Raw genomic sequence first — 22,738 nt, forward strand, 5'->3', positions numbered from 1 at the left:
TCCGTTGTCTAACAACAGTTCACTTTTTTCAAAGAAAACCTTTTTCGTCATATTTAATGCATCCTTCGGCGTATCTTCTACAAGTTTTTCAAGCTTTCCAAGTAAAAAGTTCAAAGTGTCAATAAACCTTAAACCCCCCAGTGAAAATGTAATGTATTTTTCCATGTTGTTTGCAACACACTTTACCTCTTTCTGTGCCTCTTTTGAAATCTTCGAAATTGACTGCATCAAATGGTGAGCATCGTAGCCACTCAGGTTATGAAATGCAACTGGTATTTGAATATTTTTTGGATTTATTTTCATCATTAAGTTACACACGTTGTGCGCGGCTCCTCGAAAATTGCCTGTTATGTGACAATGATCCCTCACCGCATCCTTGTAGTTCGGCTGGATAAGCGGCTCTTTGCACGCTAGGCAGTTTTTTTGGTTTTCAGCGGCTAATTTGTGTGATTTTTTTTCAAGCTTTTTTAGCTTATAATGGTTCCCGCTATTAAGAGTATTCGCCAATTCTATTCTTTCGTAATAGCATTTTTTGTGTAACTGTCCTAAGTAACCAAACTCCTTTTTATTAGATTTAAGCCAAACCGGCAAAGAGTCTAAAAAGTTTTGTTTCACCAACGATTTTTCGCAGATGTGGCAGTTTTCGGCTTTTTTAAAGTTTGCCCAGTCTTTTTGCGTCATAAGGAGAGGTTTTGGCTTTGACAATTCATATCTTATTTTCTTTTCTTCAATTAAAAGACAGTTCAAAAATACTTCAACGGCGTTTTCTCCTCTGTAAACGAATGGTTTTTCGTGTTCACCATCACTTCTTACACGCGTGTAAGCGAATCCGCATGCCTCGTGCTTTTCTGTTTTGTACGTGTAACTTTTCTGGCGGTTCTCGGGCGTTTCTCGGCGCTCTTTTTTTAACAATGCCTCGCCGTCGGCGTAAATCGTATAAGGCGCTTTCATTTGTTTTTGGTAGTTTTTAAAAGAAAGGGTGTTTTTCTCCTCATCTGGCATTTCGATTCTTGTTGGCTTGCCTTTGACCCCATTGCAATACTTTTTGTGCTTTTCAAGCAAGTCTTCTCTTGTAAAATTTGTCAAACACATCATGCAAAAGTGTTTTTTGTTACTGTGTTTGGTTTGGTCGTGTAACAAAGCGCTAATTCTTTTTATAAAACAGTAGTGCTGTTTCAATCCTGACTCAATCAACATAAGGTTTATACGGGGTATTTTGTTTTCTTTTTCGCTTTGTCTGAGAGGTATCACACACCCGTCTTTCAAGTGCCACCCAAAAACATTTATTGCAAGGTTTCTGTTTTGCGCCTCAAGCCTGTCAATCTGCTTTAGGGGTGTCGGAAAATCGATTCCGTTGTAGTTTATGCCGTCATCAACGGGATATTTACTTGTTCTTTGAGGATCTTTTCCGTTCGCAGGCGGGAATAAAGCAGCTCTCAAAGCCCATTTTAAACACTGGTTGTCACTGTTTTGCACGTTAATAATTGCTTTTTTGTTTGCCAGTTTGGGAGGCAAAGGCAAGTAAGTTCCTCCGCGCAATGGCCGATAACGCGCAACATAGGTGTACGCCCTTGTTATTCTTTCAACAACCCACCCCGAGCCCCTCTCCGACCAAGCCTCGATTTCTCCCTTTGCTTTGTCAATAAATTCGTCAAACTCTTTTTTTATTCGGTCTTTGGTGTTTTTTGTAAAAAGACGCGGTTCTCTTTCTCTGAAATAGTGCTCCATGTGTTGCGTAACTCCGTTTCTTTTCATCGAAAATTTTACTTTAAGCCCGAAGCTTGCTTTTATGTCATTCAATTCTTCAATTTCACTTTCCAAAAGATCATAAAACTTTTTTTTGTGTTTTTTTGCAAAAATTAAAAGATCTTTGTTGTTTTTTTCGGTTTCGGGTATGTCCATTTTCCATACTCGGAGCCAATCGTTAAAATCGGTGTTGGCCAGTAAAAAAGACAAATTTCTTTGCGGGTTTCTTTGAAATTCACGGAGGTTTTCCTCCATCATAGCTTGCAAAACTTCTGACGAATATCTTGCGGCAGCCATTTGGTGCATATACAAAGTAAAAAATATTTGTTCAATTGAAAAATAATTCTGGCGCGCCTGTTCTTTGGGGCTTGGCGGGGGCCACTTGTTTTAGGACAGTCCTCAACAAGTGTTAAAAGGGTGCCTTTGCCTAGATACATGTGCATGGGTTGAAAGGCTGTCATCTAACCCCGACACACTTGCAATATGAGGGTTTTGGACGCAAATCCAAAAAAACAGTGAGGGGCGAGAATGGCGAAGCCGGCAGGCGAGCCAGGCGAAGCCCCGAACGCATTTTTTTGGATTTGCGCCAAAACCCTCATATTGCAAGTGTGTCTCCGAAAACAGTCACGCCAGGATACGTCACTAGCGTTGCTTAGCAACTTTGTGAACGGAAACCGCGGGCTCAAACTCGCTCAGAATTACCACAGACTGGCACTAGTTCTCCGCGTCGGACTGATTACCTTGCGTTGACAATAAAATGAATAAACGTTTTAACTTACTCTTGCACCTATATTAACAATTTTCTTTTTAATGCTAATCCCCTCATCCATTTAGCGTGGTAAAGACTGCGTTTTAAAAGTCAACAGGGAAATGGCGTAATTACATGAACCAATTGGTACTTTCCTCCCAAATCGTTGTACTGCCATGCTGGCGGGAGACAAGGAATGTTAAGAAGAAAACCGGATTAGATCCATCGTCTCAACTCCACTGCGAATTTCCGTGTCTCAGTTCGATCCTGCTGAGGCTAACAATTTGCTGCTCTTGTAATCTTGAAATACGCAGTTTTCCTAATTAAATCATGCCAATCAGACATCACAGTACGGCGCAGGGTTTCAAGAACGTCCTTCTACACGTGCAATTTTTATCATGCCTTTAAAATGGCTTTTTAACCTTTTCTTACACAACACCGGGTAATTCCTTTTCATGTTTTCTATCATGATACTTTTTTTTTTTCAGAAGTTCAGTGCTTTCACTATTTTCACACTTTATACCTACCCAACTCAACTTGAAAATTTCCATAAAAGACAAGGTCTCCAAGCTCGTGGATGGGTAATCATCGCAAACTGACGGCCGAGAAGACAGCTAAACAGGCACATAATGGTGGACACTTAATATCAAAGCAAAGAATTAACTTCATGGCATTGTCACGCCATTAAATTGTTGTTTGGTTATCCAATTATGGCAAATACCGTAAAATCCTGCATATAAGTCCCGCTGAGCTTATCAGAACTTTATAAAGGAGTTTAAAATTAGGACGGAGGCGGGGCTTATAACTGGGATTAAAAAATAGTCTTCCCACCACACACGCAGACCGTTTTATCTTTAATTGTGGCGTTCTGTACAAAGCTGGGAAAAGGATGGTTTCAAATAACTGGAAGAGAGATTAAAGGAGTTCTGTCTATAAGAACATTTTTTTACCTTAGTCGACAAACACCTTGTACGGTACTAACTATGAGTCAAGAGAGAAAGATGAGGAGGATGAGATTGGCAACGAACAGCGAACGTGTTTAGGCTTAATTGTTCAAGAAAAACCATTTAGTCTTGCCAGGGTAGGGTAGTGTTTAGTACTGGACTATGTTATGTGGATTATTTTGCCCATCAAGTGTATACCTAAGATGTGATCGGCGTGTATCATTGGTAGATACAAGGCAGATAAGAATTTGTACAAAAATGAGAAATGAATAGCGAAAATATCGCTTGTTTCCTGTATTTCCCACTTATAACGATTCAGTTTGAGTTTTTCTTCCCTTATAAAGCAAAGCAAAGTAAATCAATCAATCAATCATAGCAGATTACCAAAAATAACGGTGCAATCATAGGGACGAGGTTGGACGAAGAATCGATGGTAATCGATTCGACCAAGCACCTGCTTTTGAAGCCGAAGGTAGTGATCTTTAGGTGTTTCTTTCAAATGCTAAAAGCAAAAAACTGTACAATTCAGTAAATCTTGATACTTTTTTTTTAACTTGATATTTATATTTTGCAAAATAGTTGTGGGTGGTTTTCCTATTTCTCACTTGTGAGGCTGAGAGCCTTACCCAATATGTACATCCCCATTCACAACATGCAAATTCTTCTTTCTTGTTGTTGTACTATTCTATTACTTGCATTGGGAGAATTTGTCTTTCAAATCAGGTTTTTTTGTTTCGATCAAGTCCTTTCAGTGTTCCCATATAACCCCGCTATATTTACCGTTAGGAAATTGTTTTGAAACTCGTCAAATTAATCCCACCTTACTTTTACTTTAATTTGTCATACTGATAAAGAAGAAAACTCCATTGGGTAGGAGTTATTTTTGTTTTGTTTAAGTTTCTAGGATCAGCTGGGGGAAAGATGGTAAATTTCCAGTATCAAAAAGAAGCAATTCAAAAAATAACCAAAATTTAGATAAGTGTAATATCCTGTGTACACAAAATCTATAGAAGAAAATACCAAGTAGTCACATTTCGGAAGAAAAATACCGCATCCCCAATTAAGAACACCCCTGTCTCACATACCAAGCCTCCCCTGACGACCCAGTGCTTTGGACAGGCGACAGTAGGCAAAATATGCACGTAGACTGAATGAAAAGAAGGCGGTGAATCAAATTATGAGTGTTGGTCGAATTCGTCTTGCTTATTATCCCAAACTGAGGAAGTTTTCGGCTGAAATTTGCAATTAGCTAAAGCAGATTGTGATATACATTTTAATCGCTGTTATTTCCAATGTTTTTGCAGTCACGGGTTGGGTACGTGTGGGGACCCTTCAATACCATCGATTTAATGTCCTCTGTGTACGCAAGTTAGATATTTAAATACGTCAAGATACCTTATAATAGTTCAGTGACTGTGCAAACTCATCAAAACAAGCACTAGCCGGAAAAAATACATCAACAACAAAACTAGAAAATTCATTTATAATTTTCTAGTAAGACTCAGTGGACATTTCTTCTTCGCTTGTTTTTAAATTTTGTGGCTTTTTTTCGCATGTGTACAAACTTTACAACGTCTGAGCTTCGCGTTTTGGTAGAGTCACGTGACCTACAGGAGCCTGAATTTTTAATGAGTGAGGATCAATAGCCGTGCAAATGTTTTGTATGACGACACACTTCTCGATCTCATTAACACTAATTGCTCTCGAGTACCGTTATTCATTGTTTCGAATAAATATCATCCCTTGTTTGCGAGTTGGATCCAAAACAAAGTTCGAGCGCTTGTGGAAAGAACGACAAATTTATCTGGACGATGGCTGAGAGCAAAAGAGGTATGTAGTTTGACGTTTTGACAATGTTTATATTTTGTAATGTAGTTCTCTCCATCTTCTGCATGCAATGCAATTTATGTTTGTTTTTTTGACTGCCGACCTTTCTATACTTTGATTTTGAAACCATACTGTCTCCAATGCAGGGCAAGCCTATACTGACATGAAATTATTTGAGATTTGCACAGTATTTACAACAACTAGGTAATTTACCATCCTTTTAAGTGAAAACAATTTCCTGGAATAGCGCCGGCAAGTTTTGTGAAAAACAAAACTGAAAAATAATGATGCGTTTTGCTTTAACATTTACCATTCCATGACCGTTCGAAGAGTGGCAACATCCACTGAGCAAAACACCGGTTTGCTGTCAACTGTAATTTGATTTTCTTTTTGAACAGCATGTCGCGTCCTGATACGTTTTTGACTCTTTGAAGGCGCGAGTAGCTTGAAGTTAACCGCTTCACTTTATGGTACCCAGCGAAAAAGTTCTAAATATTTTTTTTTCGGTGAAAAAGATTCTACAATTTTCGAAGCTCGCACTACATACGAAAACAATCTTACTGATTTTCACAACATTCGCCGCAAACAACAAAAGTCTGTTATCAAGCGTTCGGACGGGCGTAAAAGTCCAACTATATCTTTTTTTCATTAGTTAGAAATTAAAACATTAGCTAAACGTTTCGGGAAGCGTAAGGCTCGCATCTTTTTTTCTGGAAATTTACCATTCCCTTTCAGCTTAGCTACCTAATTCAAAATACGATAATGGAGGCAAAACGAGCATCGAGTGCAAAAGTTTGTTTTTAATTTTCGATGTTGAATGTCCCTGATCGAAAAAAGGGCGTTCACTTCTAATTCGATCCAAAGACCCTATATGCAAACAGTTCTTACTTCTGTTGAAAACAACAGCAACATTAAATTTAAACCAAAAAAATTTAAACCAGAGTTTCAAGGACTAAAATGTTCCATATTTCTCTGTGTACAGCAAAATCAGAATGCTACCTTTTTTTACTGTCTCACCCACAGGTGCAGATGATTGTTTATATTCAAAGTGTGGTGGTTGTAATGAAGACATCAGGGACAAATACCTCCTTCAAGCACTGGACAAACTGTGGCATGTGTACTGTTTGCGTTGCTCCGACTGCAGAGAGACCCTGGACGAAGGAAAGTGTTTCTTTCGCGATGGTAACATTCTGTGCAAGATAGATTTCTTCCGGTAAGCAATAATTACTTTGAATTATCAGTAATCAATGGTTACATTACGGAACGACCCTTTTTCTTTTGGCAAAACTATACAACTTTGGTGAAACTCTCTATAACTGAAGTTAATAATTTTTTGATGTCATTTAGTGTTATTACTTGAAATGAGGTTATGGTGCACTCATAAACTTGGCCTATTAACTACTCCATCGGGCAAATACCTAATTAACGTAAAATGAAAACCCCTACCACCAATTTCAGTGATATGCGACCTTTGAATCAAAACTCCTCCAAGCCGTTGGTGATAGGCTTCCGTCTTAATTTATGACTCGACAGTGCAGGATAGTTACAAGATAGTTTTCCGCCTTTCTTGTGTCGATTGAGCTCGAGATTGAATGTGATCTCGCAGTAAAAGCAAATTCCTCCCACATAAGGTATAATTGACGGAAGCTTATCGCTAGCTGCTCGTAGGCGTTTTATGGGGAGGTTGCGCATCCCTGAAATTGATGGTAGGACATCCCTCTGAGTACCACTCATCTTATTTGTGAAATCGTTTGGATCAAGCAGTTACTGAAAACGGTTTGGTTTTTAAACCTGTTTTTAAGTACTGTAAATAAACGTTAACAAAACCGTTCCCTTTAAACGAGGTAGCAAGGCCAAAGCTGAGTAACCAAAGCTTTCTTTCTTTTTCCTCGTTTCAACGTTTGTATGCGCCCTTTTTGCACAAGTACAATATTTTTAAAAAGATGTCGTTCTTAAGGTTTGGAAATGAGTAGAGATTTTTATACAAACATAAAATGCACAAACAGTAAGTACAAAAAAACAGGGTACAAGGTCAACAAATTGAGGATTGTAATGAACTAAAATGTAATGTAATTAAACTAATGGGTAATGTACTTACCGTATAAATTATATTAATTTTTGTTTCCGGGTTAAGTATTTTAGTCAATGCTCGGCAATTTTTTAGATAACCTTTTCTCGAAAAAGAAAAACGTTTATTAGAGTTGTCATGAACCCGTTTATTCAGAATGGATTAAGCATTTTCGCTGCACCTTTGGCACAAAAATCAGAAATTGCTAAAAGTATAAATCTGAAAGTTTTAAAAAAAGTTTCGTGAGCGAAAAATGAGTTACTATGACGCTATCACCTGCCACAGGCAGATGTTTCATGTTTTCTCTTTTGTTTTCTTTTGCTCTTTTTGTTTTTTTTTCTTTTTATTTTGCCCGCTCTTTTTCAGAGATTGTTTGATCTTAGTCTCGATCTTTTATTTCACGAGAAATAAATATTTATGTTGCTGTTCCGTTTTTTAGGAATTGGCTGAAGGGCTTTTTCAGTCCCATATTCCAAGATTCTATGTTCCATTTTTCTTTTTTTCTTTTAAAAAAAGAGAGGATTGAGTTATAATTCACGGTGTACTTTTTTATCTCTTTTTAAAAAAAACAAAAAACAATTGAATAACAAAGGTTTAACAAAAGGCCCCCTTAGGAGTTTAAAAACGTCTTCGTTTACATTTATTTCAGCCAATTTCTTGCATTATCAAATATAATTTAGACTATATAGCAACTAAATAACCCTACCTAGGTCAAAGCAATTGACCAAGCTAGACAAAAAGGATGTACGATTTTTTCGTGCAATAATTGGCTGTACCCGACTTGGGCATTCACAACCACCTAAAATATAGGTTAAAAATGCCCATACAACATGCACAGTTGTCTTTTTGAATTTTATAGCAGTAATATAAATTTCGCCATAAATAAAGTTTTCGCCAATGCCGAATATTTTATATACACTACTTGGTAACTAAATTACGTTTTTACAACTTTTTTCTGTTGTGTTCTTTCAGGCGGTATGGTAAGACCTGTTCAATTTGCCAAGAAGTTGTCTCTCCTCAGCAAAGTGTGCGAAAAATTAAGGAAAAAGTGTACCATATCACCTGCTTCTCTTGTGTGATGTGCAAAAGGCAGCTTTCCACTGGCGATCTGTTTTATCTGTTGGAAGATGACAGGGTTATCTGCAAACAGGACCTGGACGAAAGCAAATATTCAGGTAGGGGGCTAGATGGTTAGCCTCCCACGCAGTTGTTTTTAGAGGCGTCCGTATTTCACTCCTTCTGAAATACGATCGCCCTAAGTGGCTACTAGATGGTCCTGTAAAAGGTTTAATCAAGAACGATTATTGCAGCGAGTCATTTGATGACCACTTTTATATATTTTTTTTCGATAGATACAGTCGTTAAAATATTATACAGTATGTAATTTTTTCCAAAGTATGGTTAGAATTTCACCGTCCTCTTTTTTATTCTTAATCCAAAATCGATAGAGTGAAAAAAGAGAACAAAATACTAGCACTTTTACGGAAATTAGTTCTAAAGATCATCCGATTCTTTGTTGAAAATTTCTTTGCGCATTTACAGTTTTGTGTCCAGCAATTACCCGGTAAAATATACGTCCAGGAAATTATTTCAATCTTTAGTGTTCCTCAAAATCAAAACGGAATATATAACGTTTTCGTTGTTTTCTTCTGAGCTTGCGGAAATTACCGACAATAATAAAATAAAAGGCGATCAAAAGAAAGGTCTATAAAATCTGTACGGCACGAGGCCAAATACTGTTGAAAAACAAAAGATCTCATTAGTTTTTAGAAATGCTTACAAAATGAAGGTAAAAAATGTAGGTGAGAAGATAGCAATTAAGGGACACCTGAAAAACTATTATGTGTTGCTTACCTGAAATCTGTTAATCGGAGGTCACGTTCCGTATTTTCTTAATTTCTAATCTTAATTCTAGAAAAAAAATCCGCGGCTAGTTTGTGCGTTATCCAAGTATTCACTTAATGAAATTCAATACGCATTAACGCTTGCCGAGTATTTTTTTTTGTGTGTATGTAATCTTTATTACCTTGGATTAATTTTCAACAAACATGTCTTATAATTCCCCTGCAAAATGGTTACCAGAGGTCAGGAAATGGTCAGGTAAAAATAAAAATCTTGAAGGGCATGGAATTTTATTTTAAGGGAAAATTGAGATTATAATTCTTCTTCAAAGCAATGTATCTAGGTACTTTCTGGTAATAAAGTTGTTGTTGTTGTTGTTATAATGCTTTTGATTTAATGTCATTGATGGTTGGAAGAAACCTTTGAGGTCAATGTGATCTCAAATTTGTTTTTTCTTTTGAAAGCGGAGGCTGGGGGACGCTATATTTATTTGGAATTTTGTATTTATTTGGTTAGGGAATTTAATTTTTATCATGGAAAAGTCAGAGAAAGGTCAGGCAATTTTGAAAACTGAAACCATTTGTAATCACTGTCGACTAAAACAACAATTTTATAAGGTATTTCAGTTTTCGTTACGATGTCAGACACTCAATTAATAATCTTGATCAATACAATTTCAGGTGACTCTAACCACTCATCGCCCAGCGAATCACCGAGCATCAAAGGCAAGCGAGTCCGCACTTTCATCACAGCTCAACAGCTAAAAATACTGAAATCAGTCTACCTCATCACCCCTCGTCCTGACTTGGCCGAGCGTCACAGAATCTCCAACATGACTGGGCTCGACATGCGAGTGGTGCAAGTTTGGTTTCAAAATCGTCGCGCAAAGGAAAGACGATTGGCAGACAGGGGTAAAAACCCTTGGATAAACCACTTGAATAAACTCGCCAAGAGGCGCTCTCGCTCCCTGGATTTGTCGTCCACGGTTGCTGCTACATCTCCTCCTGTAACTGGCCCAGTTGCTGATAAGATCTACCCTGAAGATGATGCGTTAAGCTACTCAGGTAAAGAGCGTTGTTATATACCTATAAACGTACTCATTTCTAGTATTGTTTTGCCCATGATTCCAGTTCAACTGTTTGCGATGTACCGAAGCTACCTGATTAAAGGGGCAATGTCACGCAATTTTAGGCAATTTTGGCACTGACCAACTGTTAACTGAAATATCACAATTACAGCTTAAAACTGCGTATATAGAAGAACTCAAAAGAAACAGAGAAAAAACGAACTCAAAAGAAACAGAGAAAAAAACTTCGGACCGACGTTTTTCAAGTTTATCACAATTAGTATGAAAGTGCCGTGTCATTTACAACGCTGGAAAATCATCCTCGTCTGTTAATATGTGGCCGTGATTTCGCCAATAAACTGAGATTTTCGCTCTGCCAATTTAGAGTTTAGAGCTTTTAATTAACGTTAATAAATAGAATTACCTATAATACCTATTCAGGGGCACCCATGGATCATTTCAGTGAATATCTGTTCGGAAGGCCTGTTATTCCCTCAGATTTTATTTAATGAAATATCACATCGAACCCTTCGTAATATGGGCCGGGAACATAACACCTGTTGTTTTCGGAGAAATGTTGCTTTGTGGGCGGGAAAACGCCAGCTACGATCGCGATTTTCGGAAAGGTAACAGTTCGCAAATTCGGGTAATGAGATTTTGTTCCGTAAATGATTCTGTCACTTCAATATTTAACTAGAATATCCGAAAAGATTTAACTGTGTTAATTTACACAAATATTTTTTTAAAAGGCTCTACACGATACGGGAAAACAGAACAACGACAATCCAAGACTTTCGACCAAATTCCTTCTTGGGTGTTCCTGACTACTCCCGGGGGCCCCCCGGGTGACTACTACAGTCGTACCTCCCAAAAGTGGTCGTTTACTAGAGCTATAGCAAGTAGTTGTTTCAGAAGCTTGATTTATGCAAAAATGTATCCGTAAACTCTAAAACGCTTTATTTAAAAACACATCTAGTAATTCAAAGAGATCTCAGTGCGTCTGACAGGGTTACGGTAAACCAATAATCACTCGCAAGCAACGGATGAGAAATGTCTCGTTACCCAAATGATGCCCGTAATGTTAGCTGATGTTGTCGAATCAAGTCCAGTGGTCGCCTACCGTAGGGTAGAAGCAATAGCTAATTTCAAACCATCAGCTCTAAAAGAGGTCGCGGTCGCCTTGGAGAGGTTCCAACTATAGTGATTTGACAAGCAAACTGGAGGTGGTCCACACAAAGATTCTACTGTACAGTAGTCGTAAATCATGCTACGGAAACCGAAATACCCTCCGACAATTTATAAGGTCACGTTCGTTTGAGTGAAGATGGATTCAGCTTCTTAGAAGTGAAATAAAGCGTTTAGTGGGTGACGGCTCTTCGGTCAGTTTTAGCCCTTCATGCAAAACAAACAACATGCCCTTTAATCTAAAAGCTAAACTCCGAAGTGTTCATTTGAAATAGGTAAAATTTACACTTTTGAAACCTCTAGCAGTCAAGTAGCGACACTGATTTAGTATGTTCGTCTTGCAGTAGCAATTCCGGTCATTTGACTAAAGGTAGCATTTTTATTTTGTTACAGCACTTCCCAGTTTTAGTACTGCCCAGCAAATGGATGTCTACGATCAGTCAGCGTTGCTCGGTCCAAGATCTTCTCTCGGACCACGAAAAGTGGCCAGTGCACCAGTGTCGCCTTCTGTGCATGATCTGACTGCTGGCTCCCAGTTCTCTTTTGCTTTCAAGCCAACCAGCTTTCCTCCAGTACATGAGCTTCTGGAGCTGTGTGAGGAGGAGCTGCGCGTCTTGATGCACAAGCCTCCAGTCTGCACGCAGCTGAGCCCCACACACAGTTATTATGCCGACTCAGAGAGCGGTCTCTCCAACATCAATACTCCCGTTGATGACCGGCATTTCGTCTTTCCGGATACCCCAGGCACTCCTAGCAACCGCTCCTACCCGGCTACCTCTGTGGCTTTCTCTTTTGATCCCGCGGTGATTAAAACCTTTACTACCAATACTCAAGGAAATAGTTTCTTTTAAGGATACCGTAGAATTCCAGTTATAAGCCCCCTGCTTATATGCCCTCCCTGGTTATGGCCCATCTACCTGGAAACAAAAAAATACAGCCGGTTATAAGCCCACCCAAAACCCCTTACGAAGTTGAATGAGTCCAGGGCTTATAACCAGAATTTTACGGTATTTAGCATTAAGCTAACTTGGGCATGAATGCTGATGGTTTTCAAGTAACAGTCAAAGGTAGTTATAAATGATAATTGTTATGTTCAGGACCATTTCCGTAGTACTAGCTTTGACATGTATTTATAGTTAATGTATTCAATTGTTATCTACGTGTGCTCAGAGATCGATTAGGTATTGCTTCAAGTTAAAGGAAGAATCGCATATTAATGCTGCAAATTGAATTTAAGCACAGTTTAACCACGGGTATGGAGAGCCTTTTAACTTGTCTGTTTTAGTGTTTGTCAGTGAAACAGTTGTAAATATAAATATATCTACCAGTTACGCAGATTTTCAAGTATAATTTTAAAGGGGTTAGGGTGTTGCAGTTTGTCAAGTAGTTAAGCGTCCATGACCGCTATATTCTACAAAAAAAAAAAAACACAAATAAGAGAAAAATATGTTAGGTGCTGGAGCTGGGTTAAACAACCCCTTATAGCTTCTGTCGACTATACTATCTAGGGCCCAGGGGGGGGGGGGGGGAGGGGGTACTCCGGCTAGTTAATGACGGGCATGATCGAAGGATTTTTTTGGGTTTGAAATTTTCGATTCTGGGATTTTTTTGGGTTGGAAAATTTGGCAAGTATTTTTTTGGGTGACTTGATTTAGATAGAGGATTTTTTGGGGTATTAAAAACGAACTAAAGGGCCTTGGCACGGCCTTGGCGTATTAATGGTATCATGAATAAACAAAACGAGTGTTCTTTGTGTTATGTTATTACCCCTCCTGGCAATTTAGGGGTAATTTGACAAGGGATTTTTTGGGGGGTTATTTTTGGTCCAGGTATTTTTTGGGGTCCTGAGTTTTGCCTCTATTCGATCATCCCCGTCATTTACAAGCCGGAGTACCCCCCTGGGATCTAGGGTTTTAATTTCCTGGACTTTAATATTCGCAGAAGATAAAAATGATGCGTTCGAGAAAAAACACAAAAACAACAACAACAGTATCTTTGATTTTCTCGTGGTAAAAAAATTAAAGCTTATAGTAGTATAGCTACGATTATGACCAAAGGCCCATAGCTACTTTTATTAACCGGAGACAAATTGATATTTTCAGTTGAGGTATAGACAGTAAAGACAAACAAAACAAAACAAAAAAGAACATGCAATCAAATTGACAAATTGAACTCAAAAAGGATTAAACGAAGGCTGCGTGGGTAGAGGATATGGGGAGGAGCGGGGACAACATCCGTGTGACTCGCTTTATCACGTGACCATGAAATGACAAAAGAGACGAAGTGGGCATGTACCTTCCACCCAATACTCAGTCTCCCACACGCAGCGGCCTGGTTGGAGGAAAGACATAAAAGCCTATTCACAATTTATTACATTCTTTTGTTTTCCAGCTAGTAACAGGCGAAAAGAGGCACTTGCCTTGGTAAAATTTTGAATTTATTTATTTTTTCAGTTTTCATGCTATACGAAAGAAGTTTTTCTCCTGGTATTGCCTTTATAATTGCAGTGTTCTCAAGTAGCACAGCAGTGCTAAATACATTGACACTTAAATAAAGTGATTGATTTATTGATATTTTTATTATTCTATTTAAGAATTTTTGTCTATCTACGGCGCTACATTGTAAAAGTGCTCACTATATTATTGACCAATGGTATTGTACATAAATTATTCAGCACCGACTGTATTCGTGCACGATTTTAAATAAACGTTTTTCATGTATTCTGCACAACATATTGACGTTATTTCTGCGTATGTTCTTTGTTTTACACGTAAATCTTACAAAGCGAGAGCGTTACAGTTTAACAATTAAGAACTTACATGTGCAAACGATGTGTGGTAAAAGATATGAAGTGGTATCATTTGTAATGATACTGTTTTTAAGAAACAAATTTATTGGAAATCAATCGTAAACAACTATGGATTCAGTGCTACTAAACCGGCGAGTAGGTAGTAGTGGACCCAAAGTAATTGAAGATAGCTTCTCATGTTCGCCCAAACAGGCAGTCTTTTTTCAGTGACACGTTTGGTTTAAATTGTCATCATTACATTTAATAAATACAGATAGTTGTCTCGGCTTCTGCTGGTCCCGACGCGAATACCGAGCCATTGGGAGTGAAACAGCATGTGTGAATTTCGTCTGTATCGCACTAAAAATAAAAACAAAACCCGTCTTTATTTAACAATACCCGGCTCAAACTTATCCGCGCGCTCCTTGGCTAACGATAGAAATTTACTGTGATAGAAATAAATTTACCTTTACTATGACGGAAGTAAAGCATTCGTGCGTTTTATTTTTTATTTAGTTATTTTTATTTTTATCAATGTTCCGTGCTCGTTTGAAATGTGACATGGACAGGCGCACGAAGAGAGCGAATAATGTTTGTTTAATGGTCCCCCCTCCCCGATTCTAACCCAATCCCACTCGCACGCTTTAACACCTATAAACTTTTTGGGTGGTCGCGTTGTTGGCTCACGGCTCAAAGGTAGGGACTGGGGTAGTGGTGTGGTGCGCGTACTGACAGTACGCAGCTTCGTCTTGTTTAGGCTTACTTTAATACCTATTTTTTCAATGGAAGAATGCAAAAAAAGAAAGAAAGAAAAAACCTTTCAAAGCAAAAGACGGATAGCTCTGATACGCGCTAGGTCAAGTAGTTTTTAAAAATTCAGCGCTGCTGTCTACCACTTTCGTTTCGTATAATGTTACGCAGGTCGCTGGCAGAATATCAATTTGACTTACCTCGAGTTCCTTTATACACTCGGCAGTTTCTGTGTCCCACACACGGACCTGAGAAAGAAAATGAAAAAAATCGTAAAAAAAAAGAAAAACTAAAACAAAAAAAAAACTGACCACAACCAGGAGCCCATGACACAACTTACAAGTAATACCAGATTACCCAGAATATTAATATTGCCAAATAATTAACAATTATTGGATGAGGTTTTTGTGATATCCGGAATAATCAAGGTCACGGTAAGTGTTATCAGCCGAAGCCGGAGGCTGAGGCTGATAACACTTACAAAGACCTTGATTATTATACCTAATCGTACCTTTTTGGTACGCTTCGGTGGCATACCAGGCGAGTTTGGTCGAGCCATGGTTCGTATTTTGGCGAGACGCAGTCGAGCCAAAATACCCATGGCGAGACCAAACGAGCCTGATATGCAGCCGAAGCGTACCAAAAAGGGTACGATTAGGTATTTACCGTACACAAATTCAGCCAAAAATTCGGTTATATTTAACGCTCTGTTGAAGCCATGCTTGCCAGGTACGTAGTGCAAGTTGTGTTGACCTGCTTGTGTTGATACCTTTTTGTTCTTCAACACTTTTATCTAGTTCCTCTTCTGCCTTTTGTTCCACTCGTTTGTTTGGAGTTTCATTCTCTAAATTTTCAAAATCAAAATTTAGAGAAAAATGTGGAAATTCCAACTCCATTGTTTCAGTCTGAATGTTTCAGTACTCGTCGGCAAACATCACGCAATTGGCGAGCGCGCTCAAGTTTAGTTTTGGCGGGAAAGTTTTTCTACTTTTACTATCGCTTAACACCAGCTAAATTTAAATTACGAGGTTCTGTTTTATTGGTTAAACCTCTTTTCAATTCATCGCTCGGTAACACTACTTTACTTCAAAGTGACCGTGATATGGTGGCATATCAGGTCAGTGACTTGATATCGTAGGATATCAGGACAGTAGATCGCGCTTCTGATTGGCTACTTGCGAATTTGGGTACGGTAATTATACCTAATCGTACCTTTTTGGTACGCTTCGGCGGCATATCAGGAGAGTTTGGTCGAGCCATGGTTCGTATTTTGGCGAGACGCAGTCGAGCCAAAATACCCATGGCGAGACCAAACGAGCCTGATATGCAGCCGAACGGTACCAAAAAGGTACGATTAGGTATTTACCGTACCCAAATTCAGCCTAAACTCCGGTTATATTTATCGCTCTGTTGAAGCCATGCTTGCAAGGTACGCACCACAAATTGTGTTGAATTGATCTTCAACACTTTTGCTAAGTTCATCTTCTGCCTTTTCTTCTGCTCGTTTGTTTAGAGTTTCATTCTCTAAATTTTCAAAATTCAACTTAAGCGAAATATTTGGAAATTCCGACTCCATTTTTTCAGTCTGAATGTCTCAGTACTTGTCGGCAAACATCGCGAAATTGGCGAGCGCGCTCAATTTTAGTTTTGGCGGGAAAGTTTTTCTCTTCTTACGACCGCTAAACACCGCTAAATTTAAATTACGAAGTTCTGTATTATTGGCAAAACGTCTTTTCAATTCATCGTTCAGAAAAACTACTTTACATCAAAATGACCGTGATATGGTGGCATATCAGGTCAGTGACTTGATATCGTAGGATATCAGGACAGTAGATCGCGCTTCTGATTGGCTACTTGCGAATTTAGGTACGGTAATTCCGAATATCACATAAACCGAATCTAATAATTGTTTTATTATACATTGTTTTTTTTTTCTGGAAAAGGAAGTAATGACAAACGATTTCAACCTGTTTCAAAACTTGTGCTAATTCCGGCTGGTCGTCCTACTAAATCGTGGAATAGTTCCTTCCCAATTTTTGTTAGTTATTTTGTGTTTTCCGAGACTTTATTGTCCAGCAATTTTTTGAACTTTGGTCAAATTATTTCTCGGTTGAAGAACTATGAATTTCCTTCGCCGCCAGATGCCTGACACATTGCTCTTAGAAATCATGCATTGCGCGCGCAACCTACAGATGGACAGAATTAGCTGTAGGCTCTTAGGCATAGCCAATGAGAAGACAGCTAGTAACTACAATGTATAATAACGTTTATTATCGAATAGTTCCGGACGGTTTTCGTTTGAAAGTCAGCAAAAAATCATGTAAACCGTTGTTAAAAACAGTTCGGTTATACCTCGAGAAGGAGAGTCGATTAAAAAAGAATCAAACAGGGTTCTTGACACGTAACGAAAAAAAACACAAAAAACAGTTCAGTGAGGAAAGAAAGAAACAACAACAAGAAAAAGCAAATGGCTTGTATCAGAATTCATACCGTTTGATCATCAGAAGCGGAAGCAAGTAGTTTTCCATCAGCTGAAAATGAACACGCCTGAAACCAGAAAGATTCAATCTTTATTCAGAACGCTCATTCGATTTTACTGTGGTCGAGGTCTTCGTAGAAATCAGAGCAAACATGCTGAGATTTTAATCCACAGAAGCACGATGAAACTCAATTTTTACTCGCCTTGCCTGTTCATGTACGTGTTTTCTATTTAATAACACTGTGTTTACCTGAACCCAGCCGGTGTGGCCCTCTAGTACATGTAATAACTCCCCCGACTGGGTGTCCCAAAGTCGAAGGGTACTGTCCCAGGATGCAGAGGCCTGAAAAAACACGCAAGTGTAAATAAGTAGAAAAAATGAACCGAGAAATTTAAATGCGATTTAAACTTATTTGCTACAAAACTTCTTTTTAAAATTGAATATTTCAAAAATGTAAATAGAAAGGTAAACGTTCTGCCAGAAACTTGACATATGTTACGTATACTATGACTAGAATGTGCATCCAAAAGTATGAGGAAATTTTGAGAAGAATATTTATTGTTTTTATCCCTAGACCAATTTTAATTCATCTATTTATGTTTTTATTATGGCCTAACAGGATAATGCTGAACTTACTTAACTTAACAAAACGTTTTTCACTAACCAGTAATGCATTAGAGGAAAATGCCACAGCATGAATGTTACTTTTGTGTCCTTTTAAACATGTTACATCCATTTTCCCGTCGGTCAGAGGCCACAAACGAACTGTACAATCCCAAGAACCTGTTGCCTGGTTATCAAAATTAACACAAAAAAATCCTGACTTTTAAAAATACATGAAGTTCAACATCCTTAGAATGGTAGAAAAATTACTTACAGATAATTGCGTGAGGCTGAACAGTTTTATCAGGTTTTGGTAACTGCTTTTTCAAGGAGTTCAAATTATACTACCTAATTGTATTGCATGCTTTACTTGTAGCCTGCAAACAAAGATGGATTTCTGCATGACTGCTTACATTGTACGCCCCTGAAAAATCGCAAGATTGAATCAACTAGTGTAAAGGCATTTTTTTTAACTCCCAATTTACTACATATAAACAGGAATGCAGTTGGAATACATTTCAGATACTCACCCAGGGGGGTACTCTGGGATCAAAGTGACGGGGATGATCGAATGGAGGCAAAACTCAGGACCCAAAAAATCCCTAAGTCTCCCGACATTACCCAAAAAAATCCCTGGACCAAAAAAAACGCCCAAAAAAATCCCTTGTCAAATTACCCCTTAATTGCCAAGGCCGCGCCAAGGCACTTTAGTTTGATTTTAATACCCAAAAAAATCCCCTATTTAAATCAAGTCACTCAAAAAAATACCTGCCAAATTCTCCTACCCAAAAAAATCCCGGAATCGAAAATTTCGACCCCAAAAAAATCCTTCGCACATCCCCGTCACTTGGATCCCGGAGTACCCCCCTGGGGATACTCACCACAGTTGAGCTATCAACAGAGAATGCACAAGCCTGCACGACATTTCGATGACCATCCAATACAAATGCAGCAGTGCCTGTCTGGACACACGCGAAACAAAGGTTTTGTAAAGGATTATCATAGCAAGGCACTCCAACAGTTACTAATGCATGATCAGTAAAATGCTACAGCTTTCAATATCCACTCATTAATTTATACAGAATTAATTAGCCAAGCCATGACAGAATAATCTTCTTTCAAACAAAAACTTCCAAGGGGTGGGGTCTCAAAATTTTTTAAATGAAAGTATGAAGCTAAACTGGATTTCTGGAGAGGTGGGGTTGGGGTGGGGGAGAAGGGTTCAAACCAAAACATCTTCCATAGGGTAGGTTTGGATATTCTCTGGAACAGCACAATTAACTGAAAACAACAAGTAATTACAACATATAAAAAAATATATTATGTTATAATTTAAATACATCTACATGTACAATGCACAATTCATATAATATTTAAACCTTTAAGTTCCAAACCACTGCAGAAGTGTCCCAAGATCCAGAACACAAGTATTTAGAGTCAGGTGAGAAGCAACATGTTTCAACACTGTGAGTGTGTCCTGAAATGTAATATTCTGGATATAAGTATTGATATATAGTTATGTGAACTTGGTAGTAAAGTTATAGTCAATCTAATACATACATGTACACTGTAGCTAGGACTTAGTCCACTGCGTGGCTTAGAATGGAAACATCTTCACATTTACATGTATATTTTGATAAGTACACTGTACATGTAACATCAGAGGGTAGGGCACCAAGTACAGTTTCCCCTTTCCCTGAACAAGGAGAGTCATGACTGGCTCAGTGAAATGAAACATGCTTGCCTTATTAAAATGCAAGTTTGTTCAGAGTGTATCATCTGTGTAGTCACTGGGGAATTTGACACAGATTACATGTACAAACATTAAGATAAAAAGTTTAGGATACATTTTGGCCAAAGTCCACCATGCATGACTTGGTTCATTCCACTTATATTTAGGACATGGCTATTGTTTCCAGTTGAGGGACATGGCTATGATACATGTATCTATGATCTCTGTCTGCCATACAACTGTACCTTCAAGATTGAAGATTTCTTTCCCAGTGCTGGTGTTTACAACTCTAACAGTGTGATCATAAGAAGCAGAAGCAAACAGCTTCCCATCAGATGAAAAACATACACATTTTATTGCACCTAGTAAAAACAACTAGTTTCAGTGAAAAGACACTAGTCAATCTCTTTTAAGGGACAAATTAATTTCAATTACATGGTTATAATCCTCATGTTGATTCAATTAGCTTACTTTAGTTTATTGACCCCCATAAGATACATTTTCCTACATAAAATGACTTACTTATTGGAAATTATTGGTCTGTTAATTTGATTATTAGATCATCCTATTAGTGCAAACTTCCATAAAATATCCACATGCCTCCCATGGAAGGCATTTTGTTTTGAGTCCCTTCACTCCAATGGACATTCCAGTTAAGCCTTCATACCTTCCTATTGAAATTTTGGCTTTTGAGCTCCTCCCCCCACCCACCACCCCCTCAAAATTTCCAATGACCCTCCATGGGGAGGGTATGGATATTTTCTGGAACCACACTTGTAATAAAGTTACTAAATGGTAGACATTTAAAAAAGGATGTCAATAAGTCAGTAACAAGTTTCTTAGAGAAAAAAAAGACTTACCCCAATAGCAAAGCTTGTCGAGAAGAACAGAATTTGACAAAGCTTTTTAAATTTAAAGTGCTACTACAATGTACATGTTCAAATTTTCACCCCTTGCTTTTTTAGCATTTCAACAAAAGACTCAAAATGGCATTTTCCATTTTCAAATATCTATTTTAGTTCCGAAGATATTAAAGCTATAAACAACTTGTAAAATATGCAAATTAGGGGAAGGATGACATATGCATCTACTCAACACAATTTTATTTCAAGTACAAAACTCGAGTTATCTCGTTTATTTTTTTTACAGAGACCAAAAAACTTGGCAGACTTATAGTCCTATAGGTGATACACCTACAGTTGTAATAAAATTATGTTACCATGGCAACTCACTCATTTCCAGTCCCCACCAATTTATTTGTAAAATTTTAATTGTTTTAGTTCGGAATAATGAAAACTGGACAAGACATCTGTCTTTAATCCATTCATATGTTTGCCAGATTACGCATGTAAAGCATAATTGACAAATATCATAAAATAATGCCACTTCCTTACCCTCGTGATTGTCTAGAGTAAACAGCACTTTGCCAGTCTTTGTATCCCATAACTTGACCAGCATATCATCTCCTCCTGTGACAATTTTTGACCAGTCAGAAGAAAATGCACACGTATTGACCTGTTAACAATAATAACATGATCAAAGAGTTATGTGTCCCTGCTGGACATAAGAAAAAACTGAGTAGGCTCATTAGCAATCCCAGCTGGCTTTTCTGGCTTGTGCACCTTTAAAATTGTTTTCTAGTGAAATTTCAGCCAGTGATAAGTCCCGGGGGGGGGACTCCCATATGAGAGTGACGGGGATGCTCGTCGTCTCGCTTAGGGGTATAAATTTTGGATTTTGGGTCTCGCTTAGGGTGTTTTGGGGAAAATGCAAGAAAATGGCAATATTTTTAGCCATCAGGGTCTTGTTTAGGGTTGCACACGAAGAAATATACAAATATAAATCCTCTTTTTAGAATTTTGGTATCTTTTAGGGGTCTAAACTAGCTTGAACCACGCCCAGATTGGTCTCTTTTAGGGGTTCTTTTTAAAATTTCCGACGAGTATCCCCGTCCCTTTAATATGGGAGTTCCCCCCCGGGTAATAAGTGCTCTTAGCTTTATCCTCGGGGTGTCAAGCAAATTTGAGTTGTATACATGTTCTTCTATATTTGTAGTAAACTAGGACCCAACTTGTGAACTTTTGATGGCAATAGTATTTCTGGGACCCTCCAGTTTTCATTGAGGGGAGGGGGAATGGAAACAAGGGGGTCTGAACTTCCCACTTTAACCTCTTACTTCAAGTTCCCAGCCCTTAATGTTAAATACAGAGTATCCCACCTCTCCTCATCACCTTATATATATCAATTACACCCCCTCTATTAATACCATTACCTTACCTCGTAACAACTACATTGTTTTATTGTCATTAACTATTATTATTTTTAAAAAAATATTTCCTTCTCTCAAATAATATACTATCATTTACTTTCAGGCGCATATGAATTTTCTAAATTAAAGCAAAATTTTGATGCCAGAGATTTTAAAAGTTAACGGGGAATTTAAATTAAAAATTCCTTACCTCGTCCGTATGACCAATTAATGATCGGAAATTGATCTTTGTGAGCTCCGTTGGTGATACAAAACCACTTTCACTTTTTTCCCCTTCATCTTCTATATTCTCCAAATCAACAAGCGTCATTGAGTCATTCCCATTTCCTTGCTCTGTCTCAACTGGTCCTCGAAAATGTGCAGTCATTTTACTTGCAGTTATCAGACCTACATTGTAGCATTAAAACATTTGTTTCCGTCCTCGCAAATTATTGAACTCGTAAACCCCTCAGTACATGTCGGTGCTATGTCGAAACTGAGGCGAAATTCTTGGATTCCAGCCAAGGAAATAAATTACAGGCAAGCTACAGAAATGTTATCTTCCCAAGTAACGTTTGCAGGTTGCAAAGGCAAATATTTGAGTTTTTCCCAGAGCCATTTGGAACCAAAAACAGTTTGTGACAATGGTATTTCAAGGTTGTCATGCAGAATCTACCAGGCGTCGAAAATGCGCCTGACAACGGTAAAGGA

General features: G+C 38.2%; 2 protein-coding genes across 3 annotated transcripts; one reads left to right on the plus strand and one right to left on the minus strand.

Moving 5' to 3' along the window:
* The first annotated feature begins 5,977 nt into the window (after positions 1–5,977).
* LOC144632878 (LIM/homeobox protein Lhx3-like) lies at positions 5,978–12,930 on the plus strand. The gene is made up of 4 exons (XM_078491635.1): positions 5,978–6,478; positions 8,306–8,508; positions 9,856–10,239; positions 11,820–12,930. Exons 1-4 carry the CDS (start codon positions 6,258–6,260, stop codon positions 12,275–12,277), a joined length of 1,266 nt encoding a protein of 421 aa, XP_078347761.1. The 5' UTR covers positions 5,978–6,257; the 3' UTR covers positions 12,278–12,930.
* Positions 12,931–13,405: 475 nt separating this feature from the next.
* Positions 13,406–22,691, minus strand: LOC144632958 (uncharacterized). 2 transcript variants are annotated; one of them, XM_078491717.1, is made up of 10 exons: positions 22,239–22,689; positions 21,174–21,294; positions 20,025–20,141; positions 19,427–19,524; positions 18,929–19,009; positions 18,109–18,234; positions 17,694–17,786; positions 17,455–17,511; positions 15,165–15,212; positions 13,406–14,574 (listed from the first exon to the last, which is right to left on the minus strand). In XM_078491717.1, the coding sequence occupies exons 1-10, from the start codon at positions 22,413–22,415 to the stop codon at positions 14,476–14,478; spliced, it is 1,017 nt and encodes a 338-aa protein (XP_078347843.1). In that variant the 5' UTR covers positions 22,416–22,689; the 3' UTR covers positions 13,406–14,475. The 2 variants fall into 2 exon arrangements, with proteins under 2 accessions (XP_078347843.1, XP_078347850.1); XM_078491724.1 differs by lacking the exon at positions 17,455–17,511 and having other exon boundaries at positions 22,239–22,691.
* Between the last annotated feature and the right edge of the window lie 47 nt (positions 22,692–22,738).

This window comes from Oculina patagonica, chromosome 1 (genome assembly GCF_052425735.1).
Source record: "Oculina patagonica isolate OP01 chromosome 1, crgOcupat, whole genome shotgun sequence".
NCBI classification, from domain to species: domain Eukaryota; kingdom Metazoa; phylum Cnidaria; class Anthozoa; order Scleractinia; family Oculinidae; genus Oculina; species Oculina patagonica.

Bases quoted from the DNA above. Each gene is read 5' to 3' on its own strand.
- LOC144632878 (XM_078491635.1), top strand. From the start codon at position 6,258: ATGCTACCTTTTTTTACTGTCTCACCCACAGGTGCAGATGATTGTTTA. The intron at 8,509-9,855 runs GTAGGGGGCTAG...ATACAATTTCAG, and splicing joins GGACGAAAGCAAATATTCAG to GTGACTCTAACCACTCATCG. The intron at 10,240-11,819 runs GTAAAGAGCGTT...ATTTTGTTACAG, and splicing joins TGATGCGTTAAGCTACTCAG to CACTTCCCAGTTTTAGTACT.
- LOC144632958 (XM_078491717.1), bottom strand. From the start codon at position 22,415: ATGACTGCACATTTTCGAGGACCAGTTGAGACAGAGCAAGGAAATGGG. The intron at 20,142-21,173 runs GTAAGGAAGTGG...TGTTTTTACTAG, and splicing joins TACTCTAGACAATCACGAGG to GTGCAATAAAATGTGTATGT. The intron at 19,525-20,024 runs GTACAGTTGTAT...ATTACATTTCAG, and splicing joins AGAAATCTTCAATCTTGAAG to GACACACTCACAGTGTTGAA.